We start from the raw sequence: 20,877 nt of genomic DNA on the forward strand, positions 1-20,877 counted from the left end.
TTTGCTAGGGGTACTAAGGATCTCTTCTGTCCATCGTCATGAGTCCTAACAATTGTACAGTACTGTTGGGGCTTTCATGTGGTCAATTATATGGTGGTATGTATTATGGTGCTGCTACAAAGTATTGTGTATGTATGGAAGTCTTTGACCAACATGGCACTGTATGACAGAATACCATATGGAGAGCAGTTACAGTACAGGGCAACATCCAATGTAAGCCAGCCCAGATAATATAATGGCAAAGGAGTTAACTTGAAATGGACTTGACTTGCCAGTCTGTTAAAGGGGTTATCCAGAGCTAAACAAACATGACCACTTGTCTCCAGTTTGGGTTGGGTTCCATTCCAACTTCCATTGTCCTGAATGGATCTTCACTACAAACCACACCTGAGCTGTAGACAAGAGTGGTGTTCTCTGTAAGAAAGTGGCCATGTGTTTGTAAGCCTTTTCAAAGGCTCAAACTTCATGGCATATTGGGATTTCTTAATGCAACGGTCAGAACTGTCCTGTAATTGCAGAATGGAAACTACGTGGTGACTGTCGCTCTGGAAGAAATTCTTGATGGTGTGAAAACTCGGTATCACAAGAAGGATCTTATGTGCCCCATTCTTCCTGCTCTTCCAGGTAAGTCTACAATAAACCAGAACTCTGTTTATATAGTTGAAAAAGATAAGTCAGTTTAAAGGGGGTTATCCAGTGCTACAAAAATATGGCCACTTATTCCCCTCTCTCATCTCCAGATTGGGTGTGGTTTGTAACTCTGTTCCATTAAAGTAAATGGAGCTTAATTGCAAACCGCACCTGAACTGGAGACTAGGGAGGGGGGAAGCTGCCATGTTTTTGTAGCCCTGGATAACCCCTATAACCTTACTGTTGCAGTGTCCCACAAAGTTCTAACCACCTGTCAGAATGTAACTCGGGTGTCACACAGTGCGGGCAGCTGTGCTTTCCACTGGAGACCTACAAAGGTTTAGTCATGTCTAACCAATCACAGGTGCAAGACACTCTTTACACCTCTACACTCACCCTGATTTCCTGTGACACGGCCCTAGGCAGGATAGATGTTTCTTGTGGTTAGTGAGTTGTGGTCTAGCTGGGTAAGAGATGAATTGTTTCCAGGGACTGATACCAGCACTATGCAGTGCTAATCCTTAGAAGTGGGGTAACAGGAACATTAGGACCACCCATGTCTATGCCAAGGTTCTCAGTCAGGACAGTCACCCCCTAAAGAAAGGTGGAGGGACTGATCCCCAGTAAGGCAAAGTTGCTACAGACCAAAGTACCTTACTGACTCGTCCACTTGGGAATTCTTTAGTAGGAGCTCCACCCAGAGACAGACCTGGGACTCTTAGTACCCAGCATGGCACTTGCTAATCTTGTTGTGCAGAAGGCGGTCAGAAGCAGATGTCTAAATGTGGTCACAAGGCTTCAAGTACCTATTCTACACACAACCTGTCAGAGTACATCTACCCGGCCCCTGTACTTGCACACAAGCCTTATCTACTTTTTTTTTTTTTTTTTTTTTTTTTTTTTTTTTTTTGCCCTGTGCAGTTGTATTCTTAAGTATACTTAGGCTCTGATTAAGCCTTGAACTGTCATCTCTTGTGCCGCACCCTGTCCTCACACCGTTCTACCAAGGTCTGGTGCCCATGTGTCCAGGGATGGGTACTGCCACTCCTGGCTACCACACCAGAAGCTGACCTGCTGCACACAACTCCTGCAACCTGCACCCCGGGCCACGGCACTGTTGCTCCAGAAGGTGCACTGGCTGTCCTATTTAGTGGAACTCTAACTATTAGCATAAAAAAATAAATAATTTTTTTAAATTATTGAAGCCATTTATGATGGGCTTTAGAAATCCTAACATGGATGTAGGAAAACAGGGGGTCTCTATCTCTGATAGGTGGCTGTGGACCTTGTTGCCTATGAAACCTACACAGGTTGCATAAATGGCTAACTACTCATGAGGGCAAGCCACCAGGGCAGAACATTCTGAGTTATTGTGTACTTTATTTATTCTCATTGGCAGGGGTGATTCTAGCCTCTCTGCTGCCCGAGGCGAACTATAGAATGACGCCCCCCCCCCCGTCAATCCGCCCACATTATAATCCACTACTGCCCCCCCCACTGCTGTCCCCAATAAACATAATGTTTGGTCCCTTGCTGCACAGAGGATGTCAGGAGAGGAGGGGGCTGACTTTATAGGAGAGGTCCCAGCAGCACAGAGGATGTCAGGAGAGGAGGGGGCTAATCCTATAGGAGAGGTCCCAGCAGCACAGACGATGTGAGGAGAGGAGGGTGCTAATCCTATAGGAGAGGTCCCAGCAGCACAGAGGATGTCAGGAGAGGAGGGTGCTAATCCTATAGGAGAAGTCCCAGCAGCACAGAGGATGTCAGGAGAGGAGGGTGCTGATCTTTTAGGAGATGGTCCCCCTCTTCCCCCCCCCCCCTTATAGATGGTCCCCCTCTTCCCCCCCCCCCCCTTATAGATGGTCCCCCTCTTCCCCCCCCCCTTATAGATGGTCCCCCTCTTCCCTCTCCCCCCTCCCTTATAGATGGTCCCCCTCTTCCCTCTCCCCCCTCCCTTATAGATGGTCCCCCTCTTCCCTCTCCCCCCTCCCTTATAGATCATCCCCCCCCCCCCTCCCTTATAGATAGTCCCCCCCTTATAGATCATCCCCCCCCCCCCCCTCCCTTATAGATAGTCCCCCCCCTGCACAGCAGATAAAACAAAAAACAGCACACAACTCACCTGCCCTCCGTTCCCCCGTCGAGCCTCTCTGGTCTGGTCCCGGGTGATGCGCGGCTGCCGGAGGTGTCCCGTCCTGTCCCCGGCAGCGCGCGCATCACAGATCTCCCCGTGCGCCTGTGGCTGTGACTTCCGGCGCACGGGGAGCTCTCTGATGCGCGCACTGCCGGGGACAGGACGGGACACCCCGGGCAGCCGCACATCAGCCGGGGGACTAAAGGCTGCATTCCCACGTTCCGTGATCCTGACGGATCACGGACGTGGAATGCATGTACTGGAGCCCCCCCCCGCCCCCGGGCAGTATCTGTAATGAGATGCTGGGAGCGGGGGGGACTGTATTCATAAGCGCCGCACTGTAGTATCAGCACGGCGTGGCTGATTTAGTACAGCGCGGCGCTTATGAATACAGTCCCCCCGCTCACAGCATCTCATTACAGATACTGCCCGGGGGCGGGGGGGCTCCAGTACATGGTACAGTCAGTGGCGGATTATAATGTGGGCGGCCACCCGAACCGCTCATATTATAATCTGCCACTGAATGCCGCCCCCATGGTGACAGCTAGTGGCGCCGCCTGAGGCAGACGATTCAGGTCGCCTCATGATTGCGGCGCCCCTGCTCATTGGTTTAGTGTCTAATCTTGTCCTTCTGATTTCTCCTCTCCAGCTATGGATGCTCCTAGTGCAAGTGACTGCGCTTCAGTCCAGCCAAGTGACCGCCTGCCATGTGCCAATGACCCTGTATCCAGAGAGCAGTGTGAAGGCCGTGGATGCTGCTTTTCTCAGTCTGATGTACCGCGCTGCTTCTATGGGAAGAAACGTAAGTTGCTGCTATAAAACAAAAGCTATTGAGACTGATCTAGTAGTACATTGTAAAGTGACCCATTACATGGTGCTGTATGACGCCACTACTGTGGTGGGTCGAAGTATAGCTCAGCCAAATGGTAGGTTGTTGTGCCCTTCGGGTACACCAGCTTTTATTTTAAGGTGGCTGACTATACCCTTTCCCCTGTGGTCGGTGACCTACCGGGCTGTGGGGGGGGGGGGGTTCCTTTGGTACTTATCAAAGTGGCCTGGAGTAGAGTTGTGACCCCCCCCCCTGGACTATCTGTACTGCCACCCACAGAAAGGGTAGACCATGGGTCTCCAAACTGCGGCCCTCCAGCTGTTAAACTACAACTCCCATCATGCCTGGACAGCTAAAGCTTTGTATTTGGCTGTCCAGGCATGATGGGAAATGTAGTTTTGCAACAGCTGGAGGGCCGCAGTTTGGAGACCCATGGGGTAATGACTGTAAAGGTGTCTGAACAATAATCGGCGTCCTGTTATAAATATCTTTACTACAGGAATACTTAGTACACCAGCTGACAATAGGCTTTGACTTGACACAATCTGCACTTGGAGCTTTAGAGGCAAGAGCTGTGCTGACTTTGCTGTGTGCTGAGAAGGTTCAGAGAGGAGTTTTGTCTTGAGAGTTCTAACCAAGGGTAGAAGTGTGCTCTGCCAGAACTTTAAGTAGAATACTTGTGCCCATGTTTCGACCTCATTGATACCACCTATTGCCCTACAGTGTCAGGAGGCACAAGCCCCAGACCTTGTTACCTGAGTTGAGCAGGGTGGCAAAAATTACCTGGTTACACCCTCGCTGCAAGATAGAGTACGTAGGCTTGTAGCAACTTTACTCTGTCCGGATTAGTTCCTTTTTCAGGGTACTATCCTGCACCTTAGAGATGTTCACGGTGTGGATTTGGGTGATTTACTTGTCCTCTCTCGTAGTTTAACACTTAATAACTAGAATAAGAGTTGCTTTTAGGAAGTCTCTGCGTCTCCCATGTGTCTGTCCACTACTTCACTCCAGACTAGATTGGACTGTACTATCGTCCCTGACAGGGGATCTGGCCGGGCCAGGGCCCAGCTAAACTACAGAAGGGACAGTCTTGTGTCCTCTCTACAAAGACTCTCTAAGTGTGGGTGTGTACTTCCTCTCCACATGTGACAACTTCCTACAAGGTGTGTAATACCTCCTGTGAGTGGTGAAGTGTGGAGAAGAAAAAAGAATAAAGATGGGTTCAGAAGGGAAGAGCTCTTATTGGTGCACAGATTAAAAACACACAATAAACCCCTTGCTGTATAGCAACATCTAGTGGCAAAACTTAGGCATAACTTCATTACCACTTCATTACCACTTTACTTGAAGTACAGACTTTTGCAAGGGGTGTATAGACTAGCAACACCCATTGTGGGATACCACACTGGTAGTTATAACGTATTAAACATGGGCTTGCAGGGATAGCAGTATACTCACAAGGAATAAGCTATCTCTTCCAGAGACTGACATACAATTGCTGCTTGGGTTGTAATATCCATATTTACTCAATTGGCAACTCTTTATATAGAAGGGTAATACACCAGCCTCTGGTCCCAAAGCACATACTGCAGACAACTCCTTTACTGAGCTTGTAAGCACCTAGCTAAGAGTCGGCAATACGCTGCATGGGAAGTTGGGAATACTTATAATCTTGGCTAAATCTTAGATCTTAATGAACCTTCCCTATCTGACCATTCTGTATATGGTCACTAGATGACATAACACTTTGTCCTCCCCGTACACAGTGACTGCCTACTGCTCTGCTGATAATAACATGGTGGTTGCCATCTCCAAAGACCTGACTGTACCATCCCTGATCTTGGACTCTGTACGGATAGTGGATGTGGATTCCAGCTCGTGCCCCAACCTGAGAGTAGCAGCAACTGCATCATTTATTGGGTACCAGTTCCCCTTGTCCTGTGGGGGTCCCAAACAGGTGAGTTTAAGTGTGGCTCTGACTTTATTGCTAAGCACTATAAGATGGCCTGACCCCCTGCTGGGAATGAGCAATTCATAGGGTAGGACTTGTGAAGGCTCAGCAAACATGGCTCAAGCACTTTCTGGAGATCCCCACTAACATCACTAGATGCATATTGGCTGATGGCTGGTTAATAGTGGTGCTGGCAACTAACTGTCTATGGAATGAATAACTTTGCATTGCCAAGCTAGGATGGAAGTCTAAGACCACTGGTTGATTCAACAGGTGGATGGCACATCCATGGTGTATGAACGCACTGTGGAGGCAACCAAAACCATAAGGACCTGGCAGATGGGATCAATCACCAGAGACAGTACAATGAGGTAAGAGGAATATTCCAGGCCTATATACCACTAATACATAAACCTTTTATCTTCGGTGAGGGGTAAGTTACAGCCAGACTGCTGATAGGGGCTCATCCCTCAGAATTGGGTCAGACATAATGGATTTTTACTGCCTACCTCAACCATCTGACTTGGGAGGCCCCCATACACTACATGAATATTGGCTGAACCTACTGCTGTTGGCAGGTTCACACCTCAGTTTTAAAGTGTATGAGAATCTTTTAGATGCTAGTCGGGTTACGAAGGTATTCTTCTCGCTACAGGGTGACTGTACGCTGCACCTACACCCAGATCGGAGCTGCCCCCCTACAAGTAGAAGTTCTGACCCTTCCTCCACCTCTTCCTGTATCTACATCTGGACCTCTGCTCCTGGAGATGAGAATAGCTCAAGGTAACTGGACACTGGGCCAAGGAAAACTGATGGCCCTAATATGCCTATTAAAACAGATCCAGAGTAACCATAGACTACACATTACTGGCATCTGTAGATTGGAAGATATATAAATAGTAGACACTACCAGAACATCAACTACTTAAGGTCACATCTGTAAACAGTCCACGACTTGGTTGCTTTGAAACAATTTAGCTTGGTTATGAGGGTGGACATACAAGCTGTGGTTCTATAGACCATGGGTCTCCAAACTGCGGCCCTCCAGCTTCTGCTAAACCACAATTCTCATGCCCGGACAGATAAAGCTTTGGACTTGGCTGTCCAGGCATGATGGGAAATGTAGTATTGCTGCAGTTTGGAGACCCATGCTATAGACAGACAAGTGGTAATTGGAAGAGGAGCTAATGTGTTTACTAGAAGCCAAAACTGTCTTGCAGATGAGCGGTACGCCTCATACTATGCTGACCAGGATTATCCCATTGAGAGAATACTAAGAGATCCTGTACATGCTGAAGTCCGGATTCTGCAGAGGACTGACCCCAGCCTGATTCTGGTCTTGAACAACTGTTGGGCCACCAATTCTCCTGTGCCTACTGAGGCTCCACAATGGCCCATCTTGGTCAACAGGTGAGGACTGAATGGACAATGAATAGAACTTGTCTTTGAGGCTGCCGTGGTATACCTAATGTGTTCCCTTTCCAGCTGCCCTTTTGAAGGAGACTCCTACCTCACCCAGCTGGCTCCTGTTGGCCCTTCCTCACAGAACCTGCCTCTCCCAACACACTACAAGCGCTTCATTGTTAGCGCCTTCACCTTTGTGGATTCTGCCACCCAGACCGCTCTTAAAGGATTGGTAATGTTCCATATAACACTTAATGGTAACCAACACAACTCAACTTCTGGTGTCCAACAACTTGTATTGTCTACAGGTGTTTCTCCACTGCAGCGCTTCTGTATGTGTCCCATCTGCTACTGAGTCCTGTGCTGTCACCTGTCCCCAAAGGCAAAGTATGTAAAAGTTATTAGTGTTTCAGCTCCATTGTCTCCTTACTCTTGTGACTTCTTCTGATCAATGGTGTTTTGGGGTATAACTCTTAACCTTGTCTTGCAGAGAGAGCAGTTGGATCCTTGGCCACAGAAGATGCTCTTACCATGGTCTCTGCTCATGGCCCTGTAGTGTTTCTCCCTGAAGAGATGAGAACAGATGAGGTTCTCGGTATGGAGGGTAAGGTGCTATACAGAATAAATGGATATATAGTACAGTAGTCAAGATTTGACAGTATTGGTGCCCAACTACATGTACCTTGTGTTCGGACATTGTAATGCTAGGATGGTTCCATATGTGTTGTAGTGTCATTTCCTCTAAAGTCTACCCTTCTATACACAGGTCCTCTTGGTTCTGATCTTGCCCTGGCTTGGCTACAAGGAGCAGCAGCTGCCGGTTTTGTCGTGATGGTGTCTCTTCTTGGTATCTACAAGTATAGAAGACAAAGGAAATGTGTAGTGTCCACTATAAATGCCTAAATAAAGTGGTGCTTTCTAAAAAAAAAAGTGTTGTGTATTAGGGGAAATACTGAGATTTTGCAGCTCGACCACCTATTACTAACAAAGTAGGCCCTAAAGCTGCATTCACATGGTCTGTGTAATGACAGTGCTGCAGCGATTTCATGGAACATGTGAATGCAGCCTAAAGGTGTCTCTGTTCAAATTTTTTTTTTTTTTTTTTTGCAGAAATCAATAGAGGTGGTTTTAAGAAACTTTGTAATTGGGAAAATGCATTTTTATAATAAAGCAGTTTGACGTCCCCCCCCCCCCCCCCCCCCCCAATCATCATGGCTCTCTATGGACAGGAGAGGGTTGGAGGGAGATAAGGCACCAAGACAGGACAACAAAGTTTAACTTACAGCTACATCACTGGCTATCTCTGAGGTCATCTCTGGCCTCCACTGTGTAATCCTTTGTCTGCTCTCTGCTGGTGACTAATCTCCCTCCTCCCCTCTCCATAGAACAGACAGGGCTCGACTGATGTAAACAGTCGAGATTTCCTGATAATGAGCAGTGAAGGGGGGGGGGGGGGACCTGGGGAAGTCTTTTTGAATGCAGATACTGGCATATTTGCCTAATAAACCCAATTACAAATTTTCTTAATCGCCTGTACGACTGACACTTTAAGCTGTAACGCAGTGTCAATAACAAGTCCACAACTTGTCTGTCTAGAGTTTCTTGGGGAGAAGGTCTCAATTGAATTCCCCATTGAGTAACACTGATCAGACTCAAATTGTGTTGCATACTTATAGGGTAATATTGGTCATAATTGTATTGCTCCCTTTGGGCTTACTAAGGTTATGTCAAAAGCTAGAATACAGGGACGTCTCTCCTTGATCTGTGCTAAGTTAGTGGTGTCCCACCACTTTTTGGTCTCAGACCTGAGTAAAAGTTCTTTTGTCAGCTTATAGGAGAAGTATTGCCACAAGTGGTTTTTAATAAGTTAATTTCCCATTAATTATGGGAAATGCACATATAGTGATATTTCCCTAAACTTAGTAGATCAGGGCGGCTTTAAATTTAAAAACTGATGTCACAAATCAGTTGTAATTCATGTGGAAGGTCTAGCAAGGGGGTGCAGTATATGTAATATAGTGTTAGGGAGTGGTTACAGGACACTATCCTTTTCATGGAATACTTTGGGGAGCAAGGACACTTGCTCCCCAAATGGACTGCACCGAGGAGGGAGAGGTGGCTGTGCATCCAACTACCTCCCTGCGCAGTGCTGTGGGACACATACACACTGTACTACTCCATGTTCTCATAGTATGAGCAGATGAAGGGGCAGTAGTACCAGGGCCCAGACGTGTAGCTAGCCTTTCCTGCACCCGGTGCAAACAGTCAGTTTTGCGCCCCCCCCCCCCCTTAGTTTTTTGCAACAGTGCCCATTTAACCTGACACAGCATAATGCCCTGCATAGGGACTCAGCAATTTATAGTCCCACATCTCCTATCATTGCCAAAACCAGTGTGTAACCCAAGGGTCTAGTAGTTTACAGGGGAGTAAGTGAAGACTCCAGGTGACAAGGGCAGAGGAGGACGATGGACACACTGGAAACGTGGGGAACAGGTGAGAAATATTTTCTGTATGTTTAGGGGTAAGAACTCTTCTCTGTACTTCCCCCAACACAGTCCACCCTCTACATGTTCAGCAGCCAGATGGTAATCACTGTCACAGCTGCTGCAGCTCCTCTTCAATCTCATCCGAGCTCCTGCCTGAGAAGCAAGGCAGAAGTCCAGCCATGTAACATATTAGCCCAGCACTGGTGGGTTTAGTGGGAAGGGGCTTTATATATTCAAAGGGGAATGAAAAAGCTGCTGCAATATGGCTGTACAGCCACAGAAAATGACAGGACACAGTAGTGTGAAATCCACTGTGGATTCCAGGTAGTCAGTTTGAATGGGTTTACCTACTGGTAGAAGTGTAAACCCTGTCCGCCCTACTTTACCTGTCCACGCTCTGGCCTGCGTCTCCCTACTCCCAGTGGCTGTGGTAGGACAGCGCGCTAATTGGCCGAGCTGGACCTACGTGAGCCCCAGAAGCAGGCTGGAGCGCGGACAGGTAAAGTATTCACCTGTCAACAGTGGGTTAAAGGGGATGGGGTTTACATACTCAGAGCGGAAACAAAATTCCACTGAGTATGTAATTATTCAAACGGACACTACTGGGAATCTCAGTGGATTGTGGTACATGTGAAATTGGTCTCAGACAGCTGAGCACTGATTATACGCTTGTATGTTCACACAGATTGAATACACATTGGATGTGTACCTATATATTCAGGGGCATAACTAAAATTCATGGGGCCCCAAAGCAAAAAAAAAAACTGTCCTGTATATTACCACACACCATGCTTGGAGATGTAGTAGTCTTGTATACTACCCCACACACCATGCTGGGATATGTAGTCCTGCGGTAACTATGTCCATGCAGCCCTTGTTAAACTATTATCTGGCCATGTAATAGGCCCAGTAAACGAGCGCCGATTATCGGGCCCCCATTGGGCCATGTAATAGTACCCTAAGTCTTCAGCTCCAGGACATGAGCTACATGATGGGAGAAGTGCAGTGTATGTGTCCCACAGCATCAAGGAGGGAGTGCTCCCCAAAGTATTCCATGAATAAAGGATGGTGTCCTGTAACCACCCCTTACGCTACATTTTATACACTTCCATTGACAATACAGTTCCATAGACTTCTACATTTACTGTGCCCCCTGCTGGACACTTCGTATGAATTACAACTGATTTTTGATGTCCTGTTTTTTTTTTAAGACTTTGAACCCTGCCTGATCTTCTAAATGAAGGGAAATAGCACTATATGTGCATTTCCCATAATTAATGTACATTAGGAATTTGTCTAACTTTACTTAAGTAAAAACATATTAAAAATACTTTTGGCCAGGAGTTATCCTTTAAACAGTGGTGAAGTGTTCAGAAGTTATTTTATTGTTCACCACTAGATGTCAGTGTTGTATATGCCTGAGTATTGCACAGCTGTAGTTACTAATGGGTTACTGTTATTTCTGTACCACATGGTTCTGCTTACCAATGAGAGCTATTCTTTTCTTCCACCTATTTTTATCCTCCTTTCTTCTCGCATTCTCTTCTCCACCACTCACAGGAGCTGTTACACACCCTGTAGGAAGTTGTCACATGGGGAGAGGGGTGTAGACCCACACTTAGCCAAGTTTAACCCTTCTACCTCTAATGCAGTGCTAAACACCAACAGAGAGGACAGGTCCGGGATCACCCCAACCCACACTGTGAACATCTCTAAAAGTGAAGGACAGTATCCTACCAGCAGAGGAACTGATCCAGATAGAGTATGGGTCTCCAAACTGCGTTCCTCCAGCTGTTGCAAAACTATATTTCCCATCATGCCTGGACAGTCAAATCCAAAGCTTTAGCTGTCCAGGCATGACGGGAGTTGTAGTTTCGCAATAGCTGGAGGGCCGCAGGTGGGAGACCCATGAGATAGAGCAAAGCAGCCAAGAGCCTACATACTCTATCTCGCATTGCAGGTGACACCGGGATACCCTCCAACACTTCGCTCAACTTGGGTAACTAGGACTGGGCCTTGTGTCACCCTAGTAGGACGGATCACACGACACTGTAGGAAAACAGGTGGTTACAACGACAAAGGTCGAAACATGTCGGGACTCCGTGGTTATTGCAATAGCACCTACAAAGAAGCTACACCGTCCTTGGGTCATTTCCCCCTCCAGTGCTTCAGCCTGGGCCTGGTGGTGCGAATTATGTAATCAATTTCCCCCCTGCAGGATTTTAAGAAGTGAGTGGTGGGGCTGGCCGTGGGACCCCTACTGGCTTCAGGATTTCCAGAGCTGACACGTCACTAATAGAGATGAGAGAACCTAGGTCATAGGCTGTACTGTTTTTCACGTGGGACTCGTGGGACACCTTCCCTACGGAAAGGAAGACAGCTCCAGTCACTGATTGGCTGAGCAGCCAGTCCATCAGCTGGGACAGTCCTCTGCCATGAGTCTATCACAACGCAGGGGAAAATGCCTTCTGGTGGGGGTCCTGCCTCTTATCGTGGGCATGGGCAGAGGTAACTTAGTGCTCGTAAACAATGGGAGAAAATTGATGTTAAATTGAGACAAGTTTTATTAACAGATACAACCTGTGGCTATGTTCACACAGCGTAAGTTTACTGTAAATCACGGACGTGATTAATAGGAAATATATATTGTGCTGCTGTCTATGGAATCACGGCTGGAGTGTATACACTTCGGTCGGGATCACTAGCAGCCGCACAAAAAAACTGAGATGTCAAGGCTGACAGGTCACACAATGGAGAGTGCGGCTCCGGCCCGCATCCCAATTCAGCACAAATGAAGATCATTCTGCCGTACCGACCGGGATGATTTTCACTACGCGTTTCAGGTAGTGTGAACTCGTCCTTGTGGTAGGAAGCAAAGATATCTACCTTTCTGATTTTCATTCACGTTGAGTGAAGAAGGAAGCATCAGCCTACATAGTGATGGTCACAGCTAGAGATGAATAAACTTTTTAAAAGTTCAATTTGGCAGGTTTGCTAAATTTTTACGTAAAATTCAGGTTCATCTGAATTTTTTAACTAACTGCACTAAAACAGGCAAACAATTACAGGTGTTCAGCTGTTCACTCATCTCTACTTACCTGTCCACGCCCCCCTACAATAATAATTGTCAGCTAATCGCTGGCTGCGGGACAGCGAAGGGGTTATCCAAAATCAGAAAGGCTGCTTCTGCACTTTCTAGTGTATATGCTATAAAGTTGATGGATAACTCTAAATGTTTAGGATTTGACACTTCAGGGGTTAATTAATTGATTTAGGATTGTCCATTGATGCAAGAATGCAGAGGTTATTGGTATAGAGGAAATGAAATATACAGCTATACTAATAAGACATGTACCGACCACTAGTATACAATTAGCTGATATCACCCTAAATCATGTGGAAAGTTTTTTTTAAAAAACAAAAGGTCTATGTATTCTACAATGTAATGTGTGCTAGCGGAAGTAGTTACCAATATAAATTCATTACGTAATGGAATGTGTTTAACATTAAAACATAAATGATCAATGTAGAAATGTCAAAATGAATTTCCTGATCGTTCCTCCGGCAGCACACCATGGGTTAACTGGATCTCATCTACCCGGATAGATCCTTCTCTCACTCTGAAGGGGAAGAAATTGTGATAGATAGAGATGATGATATATACCTCTTTAGGGTATGTTCACACGTATCGTCTCGCAGCAGAAATCTCACTGCGAGTTTTACAGCGAGATCCGGTACAAATCAAGGTCCTGGCAGGCCCCTGTCAATACATACTAGTATGTAATGCAGCCGCCTCTTTAACCCCTTCTGCTGCCGCTCGGCTTCCTAATCAACCACAAGAAGTTGTCTCTAGTTGCGTCATCAAGAATTCAGTTTCTGGTGTATATCATAGATACCCAGAATATGACAGTTTCAGAGGAGAGAATTTCAAAGGTCTTATGTGCGGTGCACTTTCTGGAGGAGAACAGGACCTGCAAAGTGAGAGTAGCAATGAAGATACTAGGCCTCCTAACATCTTCTATAGAAGCGGTCCCTTGGGCTCGAGCTCACTTCAGAGTGTTACAGAAGCACATTCTCCACTTCTGGAACAAGTCTACTCTAGGATTTGATCACTGAATGCCTATACTTCTGTCTCTCAAAAACAGCCTTCTCTGGTGGTGCACCTCTCCTCACCCGCGTCTAGGCACAACTCTTCTTCATCATCTAGTCACTACGGATGCATCCGTTTGGGGCTGGGGTGCCCATGTAGACAAGCTGGGTTCAGCGCAGATGGTCTCCAGAAGAGAATCACCTGTCATCCAATTTAAAGGAATTAAAGGGGTAGTGCGGCGCTAAGAAATTATTCACAAAATAAGACACATTACAAAGTTATACATGTATGTTATGTATGTGAATGGCCATCTTCCCCGTGTTCCCCGACCCCGCCCGTGGACCCGGAAGTGTGATGCACTATACATACCTGATTCGTGTCGACCTACCCCGTCCGCATTTCTTCTGACAGTGATGTAATCTTCCGGAGGCCGGACGACCCGCTCCTGCCGTCCCTCATGCCAGCCCCCCTCTGCCGCGTCATTAGCCAATCGCGGCTGAGCACAGTTATGACGCGGCAGAGGGGGGCCAGCATGAGGGACGGCAGGAGCGGGTTGGCCGGCCTCCCGAAGATTACATCACTGTCAGAAAAGATGCGGACAGGGATCGATACGAATCAGGTAATGTATAATGCATTACGCTTCCGGGTCTACGGGCGGGGGGCGGGGAACACGGGGAAGGGGGCCATTCACATACATAACATACATGTATAACTTTGTAATGTGTCTTATTTTGTGAATAATTTCTTAGCGCCGCACTACCCCTTTAAGAGCAGTGAGGCTGGCCCTGGTTCACTTCAATCACCTCCTAAAAGATCAACATGTCCAAATACAGTCAGACAACATATCGGCTGTTTATTATTTAAACAAGCAGGGGGGGGACAAGGAGCCCTCAAGAAAGGAGTGTACCCTGATAATGGCCTGGGCAGAAAACAATGTAAGAGCGATCTCGGCTATCCATATCAAGGGCTCCTTGAACATCCAAGCAGATTGGTTGAGCAGACATCTGATGCTCCCTGGAGAGTGGGAGTTAAACACCAGAGAGTTCAAGCAGATCACCAAATGGTGGGGTTCCCCAACGATAGATGTGATGGCAACCTACAGAAATGCCAAACTCACCCATTTCTGCTTTCTTTTCAGAGAAGGCAACCCAGTAGCCATAGACGGACTCTCGGTCAGCTGGAGAGAAGAGTTTGATTATGCCTTTCCCCCCTCTTCCCATGATTCTGAGAAGTCTGAGGAAGATACAGCAAGAGAGAGTGGATGCCATCCTTACTTTGCCCCACTGGCCCAGACGAGCCTGGTTTCCACTAGCATTGAGGTTATCGAGAGGAGAATTTTGGAAAATGCCTCAATCCAACGATCTCCTACTTCAAGCAGGCATGACATACCCACAAGTGAGCAACCTTCAATTAACAGCATGGAGGATGAGAGGTCTTCCCTAAGGCGAAGAGGGCTGTCGGAAGAAGTGGTGAACACCATTTTAGCATCTAGAAAGCCCAGCACTATGAGAGTATACTCTAGAACAGCGTTTCCCAACTGGGGTGCCGTGGCACAGTGGGGTGCTGGGAGAAACCGCCAGGGGTGTCGGGGGATCCCGGTTGGAATTGTGACACTGTCACTTTAAGCATCCCTAGAAGCTGCGGCCGCGGAGCTTCTAGGGATGCACCGATTACTTTGATGTTCCATGAGCGGGTGGAACATTAAAGTGAGCAGAATTTAATCCCATAGGCCACTGGCACTTCATGCCAGCCGCCTATGGGACTCCAGGACGTGACCTCTCCGGCAGGCGTGATCATCACGCCTGCCAGAGGTTTTGTCCCCGTGGCTCGCAAGATAGAGCCAGAAGAAAGAGCATGGATTAGGTGAGTAGGATGTTTGTCTCTTTTTTATAACTATTAGTGCATAGCAGGTGGGGGACTTACTAGGGGCATAGCAGGGGGCATTATTATTGTATGGGGGTACACAGCAGGGGGCATTATTATTGTATGGGGGTACACAGCAGGGGGCATTATTATTGTAAGGGGTACACAGCAGGGGGCATTATTATTGTATGGGGTACACAGCAGGGGGCATTATTATTGTATGGGGTACACAGCAGGGGCATTAATATTGTATGGGGTACACAGCAGGGGCATTAATATTGTATGGGGTACACAGCAGAGGCATTATTATTGTATGGGGTACACAGCAGGGGGCATTATTATTGTATGGGGTACACAGCAGGGGGCATTATTATTGTATGGGGTACACAGCAGAGGCATTATTATTGTATGGGGTACACAGCAGGGGGCATTATTATTGTATGGGGTACACAGCAGGGGGCATTATTATTGTAAGGGGTACACAGCAGGGGGCATTATTATTGTATGGGGTACACAGCAGGGGGCATTATTATTGTATGGGGTACACAGCAGGGGCATTAATATTGTATGGGGTACACAGCAGGGGCATTAATATTGTATGGGGTACACAGCAGAGGCATTATTATTGTATGGGGTACACAGCAGGGGGCATTATTATTGTATGGGGTACACAGCAGGGGGCATTATTATTGTATGGGGTACACAGCGGAGGCATTATTATTGTATGGGGTACACAGCAGGGGGCATTATTATTGTATGGGGCACACAGCAGGGGGTATTATTATTGAATGGGGTACACAGCAGGGGGCATTATTATTGTATGGGGTACACAGCAGGGGGTATTATTATTGAATGGGGCACACAGCAGGGGGCATTATTAGTATAAGGGGGCATATCAGGGGGCATTATAAGTATAAGGGGCATATCAGGGGGCATTATTAGAATAAGGGGGCATATCAGGAGGCATTATTAGTATAAGGGGGCATATCAGGGGGCATTCTTACTATATGAGGGCACAGCAGGGGATGCTATACATAGAAGCAACCCACATTCCCATTCGCTTTACTGCACATGACACCAAACAATGCAGTTACTACTGTATGGGAGCGTATAGGAGGAAGAAAGGGAAGAAAGTTGCTAGAGATGTTTGTCTGGCAGGTTCTGAAGACATGAAACATAGCTGAAAGAAATCATCATGGTGGTCTGGGCCGGATGGAGAGGAAAAGGGAAAGTGATGCCTCAGATCAAAGAAGACGTCACCTGTGAGTCTCTGAATGACGGCTTTTGTATTTTGTAGAACATTATTTGGTAGGGGTGCCCCGAGCTATTTTTTCCCCCAAGGGGTGCCCTGATGTGGAAAAGGTTGGGAAGCACTGCTCTAGAATCTGGTCTCTATATTCCTCATGGTGTACCGACTCCTCAAGATCCACTAGTGAAGTAAGCTCCCTTCTTTAATTTTTACAGAATGGATTTAAAAAAGTTCAATACACCGAAGGTACATTTAACAGCGATCGATGCCCATCTAGAAGGTCGTTTCACAGGTGTACCTTTAGTCTCTCGTTTCTTTAGAGCAATTGCGAAGTTAAGACCGAGTTTTCGCAGTCCAGTTCCGTCATGGGATCTGTCCTTAGTACTGAAAGTTCTCTGCCTATCACCATTTGAAGCGCAAGAGTCGGCCAATATAAAGTTTTTATCGTGGAAAACTGTATTCTTAATAGCCATCACTTCAGCCAGGCAGATAAGTGAGATTCAGGCCTTATCGTTTAAAGAACCTTATTTACTAGAGATGAGCAAATACAATTCGATTGTAAAAATTCAATCGAGTATTGAGTCGAATACGCAGGAAACATTCGAAAGCCCTCCCATCGCAGTTGGCGCTTTTTTTAATCCAATCACCATGCAGGGAGGCCGTGAGGGACCCTGGGAGTACGCACACAGCGCGAGAACGGCATCTACCCTCATTGGATAGCTGAACCACATGACCTTGAATCTTAAATACTTGGCTCCCGCCTTTCGACTGCAGAAGAGCTGTCAACCTAGCCAGGGAAAGATCTTGGAGCAGGGAGAGATAGGTTTTAGTAGCGTTTTGGTTAGGCAGGATTACTACAGAACCCAAAAGTCCTTTTCAGGGCTAAGATCCAGCGAAAAAGTCATCTCTGAATCCAAAGCCCTTCTCAGTGCTAAGAAATAGATGATATAACAGCAGCAGCATCAGCAGGTGTATTCATTCCAGTACCCTGTGTGTACAAGTGACTTATAGTGTCCCTGTTTAACACCACTAAGGGCACGTTATACATATTGTTCCAGTAGCCCACTATGGGCACCTGATATATACTGTTCCAGTAGCCCAGTAAAAGGCACATGATACATATTGTTCCAGTAGCCCAGAAAAAGGCACGTCATACATACTGTTGCAGTAACATTCGTACAGCATTACGCGTGATACGCGCGAATAACATGACGCTCTGCGGATGCACATTGGAATCATGTATGTAACGCTGCGCAAGAAAAATACGAACGAAATGTGTGAACAATGCCATAAATGTTCGTAAAGCGTTCGCAAATATTTTTCCTTCACAACTGTGGAGAGTGCCATTATACTGCTATTTTGGGGTGTTGGGTGCACCCAGGCATGCTCCCCCTAATGTCCCAGTGTCATTTGGAGGTGTTGGCATTGTCTAGGGAGGTTTCATGGGGGACTGGGGAACCTCCAAGTGGTCGAATTTTGATTTCCAAGTGCAGAGAATTTTTTTCCCATAGACTATAATGGGATCGAATATTCGTTCGAATAGTTGAATATTGGTGCCTATTCAATTTGAATTCTCGAAAGTCGAATATTTCACTACTCGCTCATCTCTATTATTTACGTTTACTTCAGGGTGCTGTTGTATTACGTACCATGCCAGGATTCCTTCCTAAAGTGTGATCAACTTCTAACTGGACTCCATCAGGAGATTGTCTTGCCAGTCCTTAAAAAAGATCCGGATCTCCATTTATTGGATGTGAAACGTGCCATTTCTATCTACCTTAAAAAGACTACTGTATACAGAAAACCGGAAGCGCTATTTGTGCAATTTGCGGCTGCTTATCGGGGTGCTAAAGCAAGTAAGCCTCCCCTGTCTAGATGGATTAAAGACTTAATCAGATTTTGCTATTCATCAGAAGGTCTTGAATGTTCTCTATCTATAAGAGCACACTCAACAAGATCAACAGCAGAGTCATAGGCAGAGCGGGCCAACATTCCACTAGAACAGGGGCCCTCAACCGGCGGACCGCGGTAGCAGCACTGACAGAGAGGAAGCCATTGGCTCCCGCCCTGTCAGTCACTCTCGTGGCCGCAGCGATCACAAGAGGCCGCGCTCCACCTCTGGTGTCGGCGGCGAGTGACGTTCCTGCGCCGGCGGGGAGTGCGCCCTCTAGTGACCGCTGCAGTGCGGTCACAGGAGGAAGAGAAGAGGACGCCCAGGACTTAGGTGAGTATAAGTGGTTTCTTTTTTTTAATGCTATATGGGGGGGGGGGGGGGGGGAGCGCACAGGGGTGCTATATACAGGGGGAGAGAGCACAGGTGGCCTGTATACTGGCGGAGAGCACAGGGGGGCTATATATAGGGGGAGAGAGCACAGGGGGCTATATACAGGGGGAGAGAGCACAGGGGGGCTATATACTGGGAGAGAACACAGGGGGCTATATACAGGGGAAGAGAGCACAGGTGGGGCTATATACAGGGGAAGAGAGCACAAGGGGAGAAAGCACAGGTGGGGTTATATACAGGCAGAGAGAGCACAGGGGGCTATATACAGGGGGAGAGAGCACAGGGGGGAGCTATATACAGGGGGAGAGAGCACAGGGGGGGGGGCTATATACATGGGGAGAGAGCACAGGAAGGCTATATACTGGGAGAGAGCACAGGGGGGCTATATACATGGGAAGAGAGCACAGGGGGGCTATATACTGGGAGAGAGTTCAGGGGGGCTATATACCGGGAGAGAGCACATGGGAGCTATATACTACAGGGGAGAGCGCACAGGGGGCTATATACTACAGGGGAGAGCGCACAGGGGGCTATATACTACAGGAGGAGAGTGCACAGGGGGGACTATATACTACTGGGGGAGAGTGCACAGGGGCTATATACTACAGGGGGAGCTATATATTACTAAGGCAGTCACCCCTTTTGTACCTAATTTTGAAGGGCTGGTGAGAGAGAGAAAATGCCAGTTTTCCCACTAATAAGCAGCAATTCTGTATGTAAATAGTTCAACAAAAAGTGAAAAGTAACAAAACACGTTTCCTACTGATGTTCAGCTCGGACCTTCACCTGACTATAGACCCCGGTAAGTGGACCTCCACTAAAAGTTGTTGAGTACCCCTGCTGTAGTATATTTGGGATATATAATGGTCCTAGAATATATTTTTTACTGGGCCCAGGACCATTAGATTACTAGGCCTCTACTTTCTTTATGGAGTCGGCAAATCACATGATACACGCTCTGCCAACGCCAAACCAAAATGGGGACAATAGAAGTGTCCAAAAATAACAGAACATGATCTTTGCTTTCCAGATCTGATGAAACCCTCATTTACTTGGTAAATAAACCTTATCTCCTGGCTGTAATCCTGCCAGTACCTGCCCTATCATTGCTGGCTGTAATCCCGCCAGTAGCTGCTCTATCCTTGCTGGCTGTACTCGCCATGTGCTGTTACCTAAAACCTATTATCAGGAAATGACATGATCTTCAGCCCTCTAGTATATCTATCAAGTTGGTCTCACACTCACATATCTATTGGCCATACACTTGCTTGGCTTAAAGGGGTATTCCACTCAAATATAAGTATACATGTGTTGCTGCCCATGCTTGTTACTATCACGAAACGGGTCACGAAACGGCCGGTCTCATAAAGTGTGTGACCATAGCCTAAGCATATGATGGATGTATTTTTCTAACTTTGACCCGCACACCAGCCATTATTATAGTCTTTGGGTGTTTTCTGTATTGTGATGTTTTTATGCTTTTAAGCTAGGTAACATATAAAAGTGATATTTTAGTCGTGATATGCCTGTGATAAATATTTCTGCCTTTGTTGGTTTGTACCAATATAGACAATCCTGTGATATATACAAGGTACAGATGTAGCAGAGCCCATGTAGCAGCATGTGCGCCCTGTGGTATTACATGGGACTGCAGGTTAACCTACTCCCTTATCTTTATTCTGCATTATGGATGCTGCCCTAGAAAATACATAACACTATAATTGTGGGGGGTCCAGCCTCTAGGACCCCTGACCACTAAAGGGCTGAGGTCCAATTCTATTTTACTACGCACAGTTGCACCCCCAAGTGGATAGGACTATATGGTGGTTCCCAGCACAGTGGGTGAATGAGACTCGTACTGTGGCGGGGTAATGTGCCACAGTGGTTTAAAGGGGACATCCAGAAATAGAAGAAGAACAGCAACTTTCTTGCAAAAAACGGCGCCATCCCTGTCCTC

General features: G+C 46.9%; 1 protein-coding gene and 1 long non-coding RNA gene across 2 annotated transcripts in view; both read left to right on the forward strand.

Annotated features, from left to right (window-relative positions):
* Positions 1-617, forward strand: part of LOC138790499 (uncharacterized) — a 44,065-nt gene extending 43,448 nt beyond the window's left edge. The window contains exon 3 of the long non-coding RNA XR_011363100.1: positions 519-617. This is a non-coding gene — a long non-coding RNA (uncharacterized lncRNA). The remainder of the gene's footprint in view (positions 1-518) is intronic.
* A 743-nt stretch (positions 618-1,360) lies between these two features.
* On the forward strand, positions 1,361-7,853 carry LOC138775156 (zona pellucida sperm-binding protein 4-like). Its single transcript, XM_069955846.1, has 10 exons — positions 1,361-1,432; positions 3,414-3,690; positions 5,360-5,550; positions 5,818-5,915; positions 6,200-6,327; positions 6,765-6,954; positions 7,030-7,180; positions 7,257-7,335; positions 7,439-7,552; positions 7,715-7,853. Exons 1-10 carry the CDS (start codon positions 1,361-1,363, stop codon positions 7,849-7,851), a joined length of 1,437 nt encoding a protein of 478 aa, XP_069811947.1. The 3' UTR covers positions 7,852-7,853.
* Positions 7,854-20,877: the final 13,024 nt, after the last annotated feature.

Source organism: Dendropsophus ebraccatus, chromosome 1 (genome assembly GCF_027789765.1).
Source record: "Dendropsophus ebraccatus isolate aDenEbr1 chromosome 1, aDenEbr1.pat, whole genome shotgun sequence".
In the NCBI taxonomy this organism is placed as follows: Eukaryota; Metazoa; Chordata; class Amphibia; order Anura; family Hylidae; genus Dendropsophus; species Dendropsophus ebraccatus.

What these genes read in the sequence shown, in the direction of transcription:
- LOC138775156 (XM_069955846.1), top strand. Translation starts at nt 1,361, where the DNA reads ATGGCACTTGCTAATCTTGTTGTGCAGAAGGCGGTCAGAAGCAGATGT. An exon ending in ATGTGGTCACAAGGCTTCAA is followed by an intron (nt 1,433 to 3,413) that starts GTACCTATTCTA and finishes TCTCCTCTCCAG; the next exon opens with CTATGGATGCTCCTAGTGCA. An exon ending in TGGCCCATCTTGGTCAACAG is followed by an intron (nt 6,955 to 7,029) that starts GTGAGGACTGAA and finishes TTCCCTTTCCAG; the next exon opens with CTGCCCTTTTGAAGGAGACT.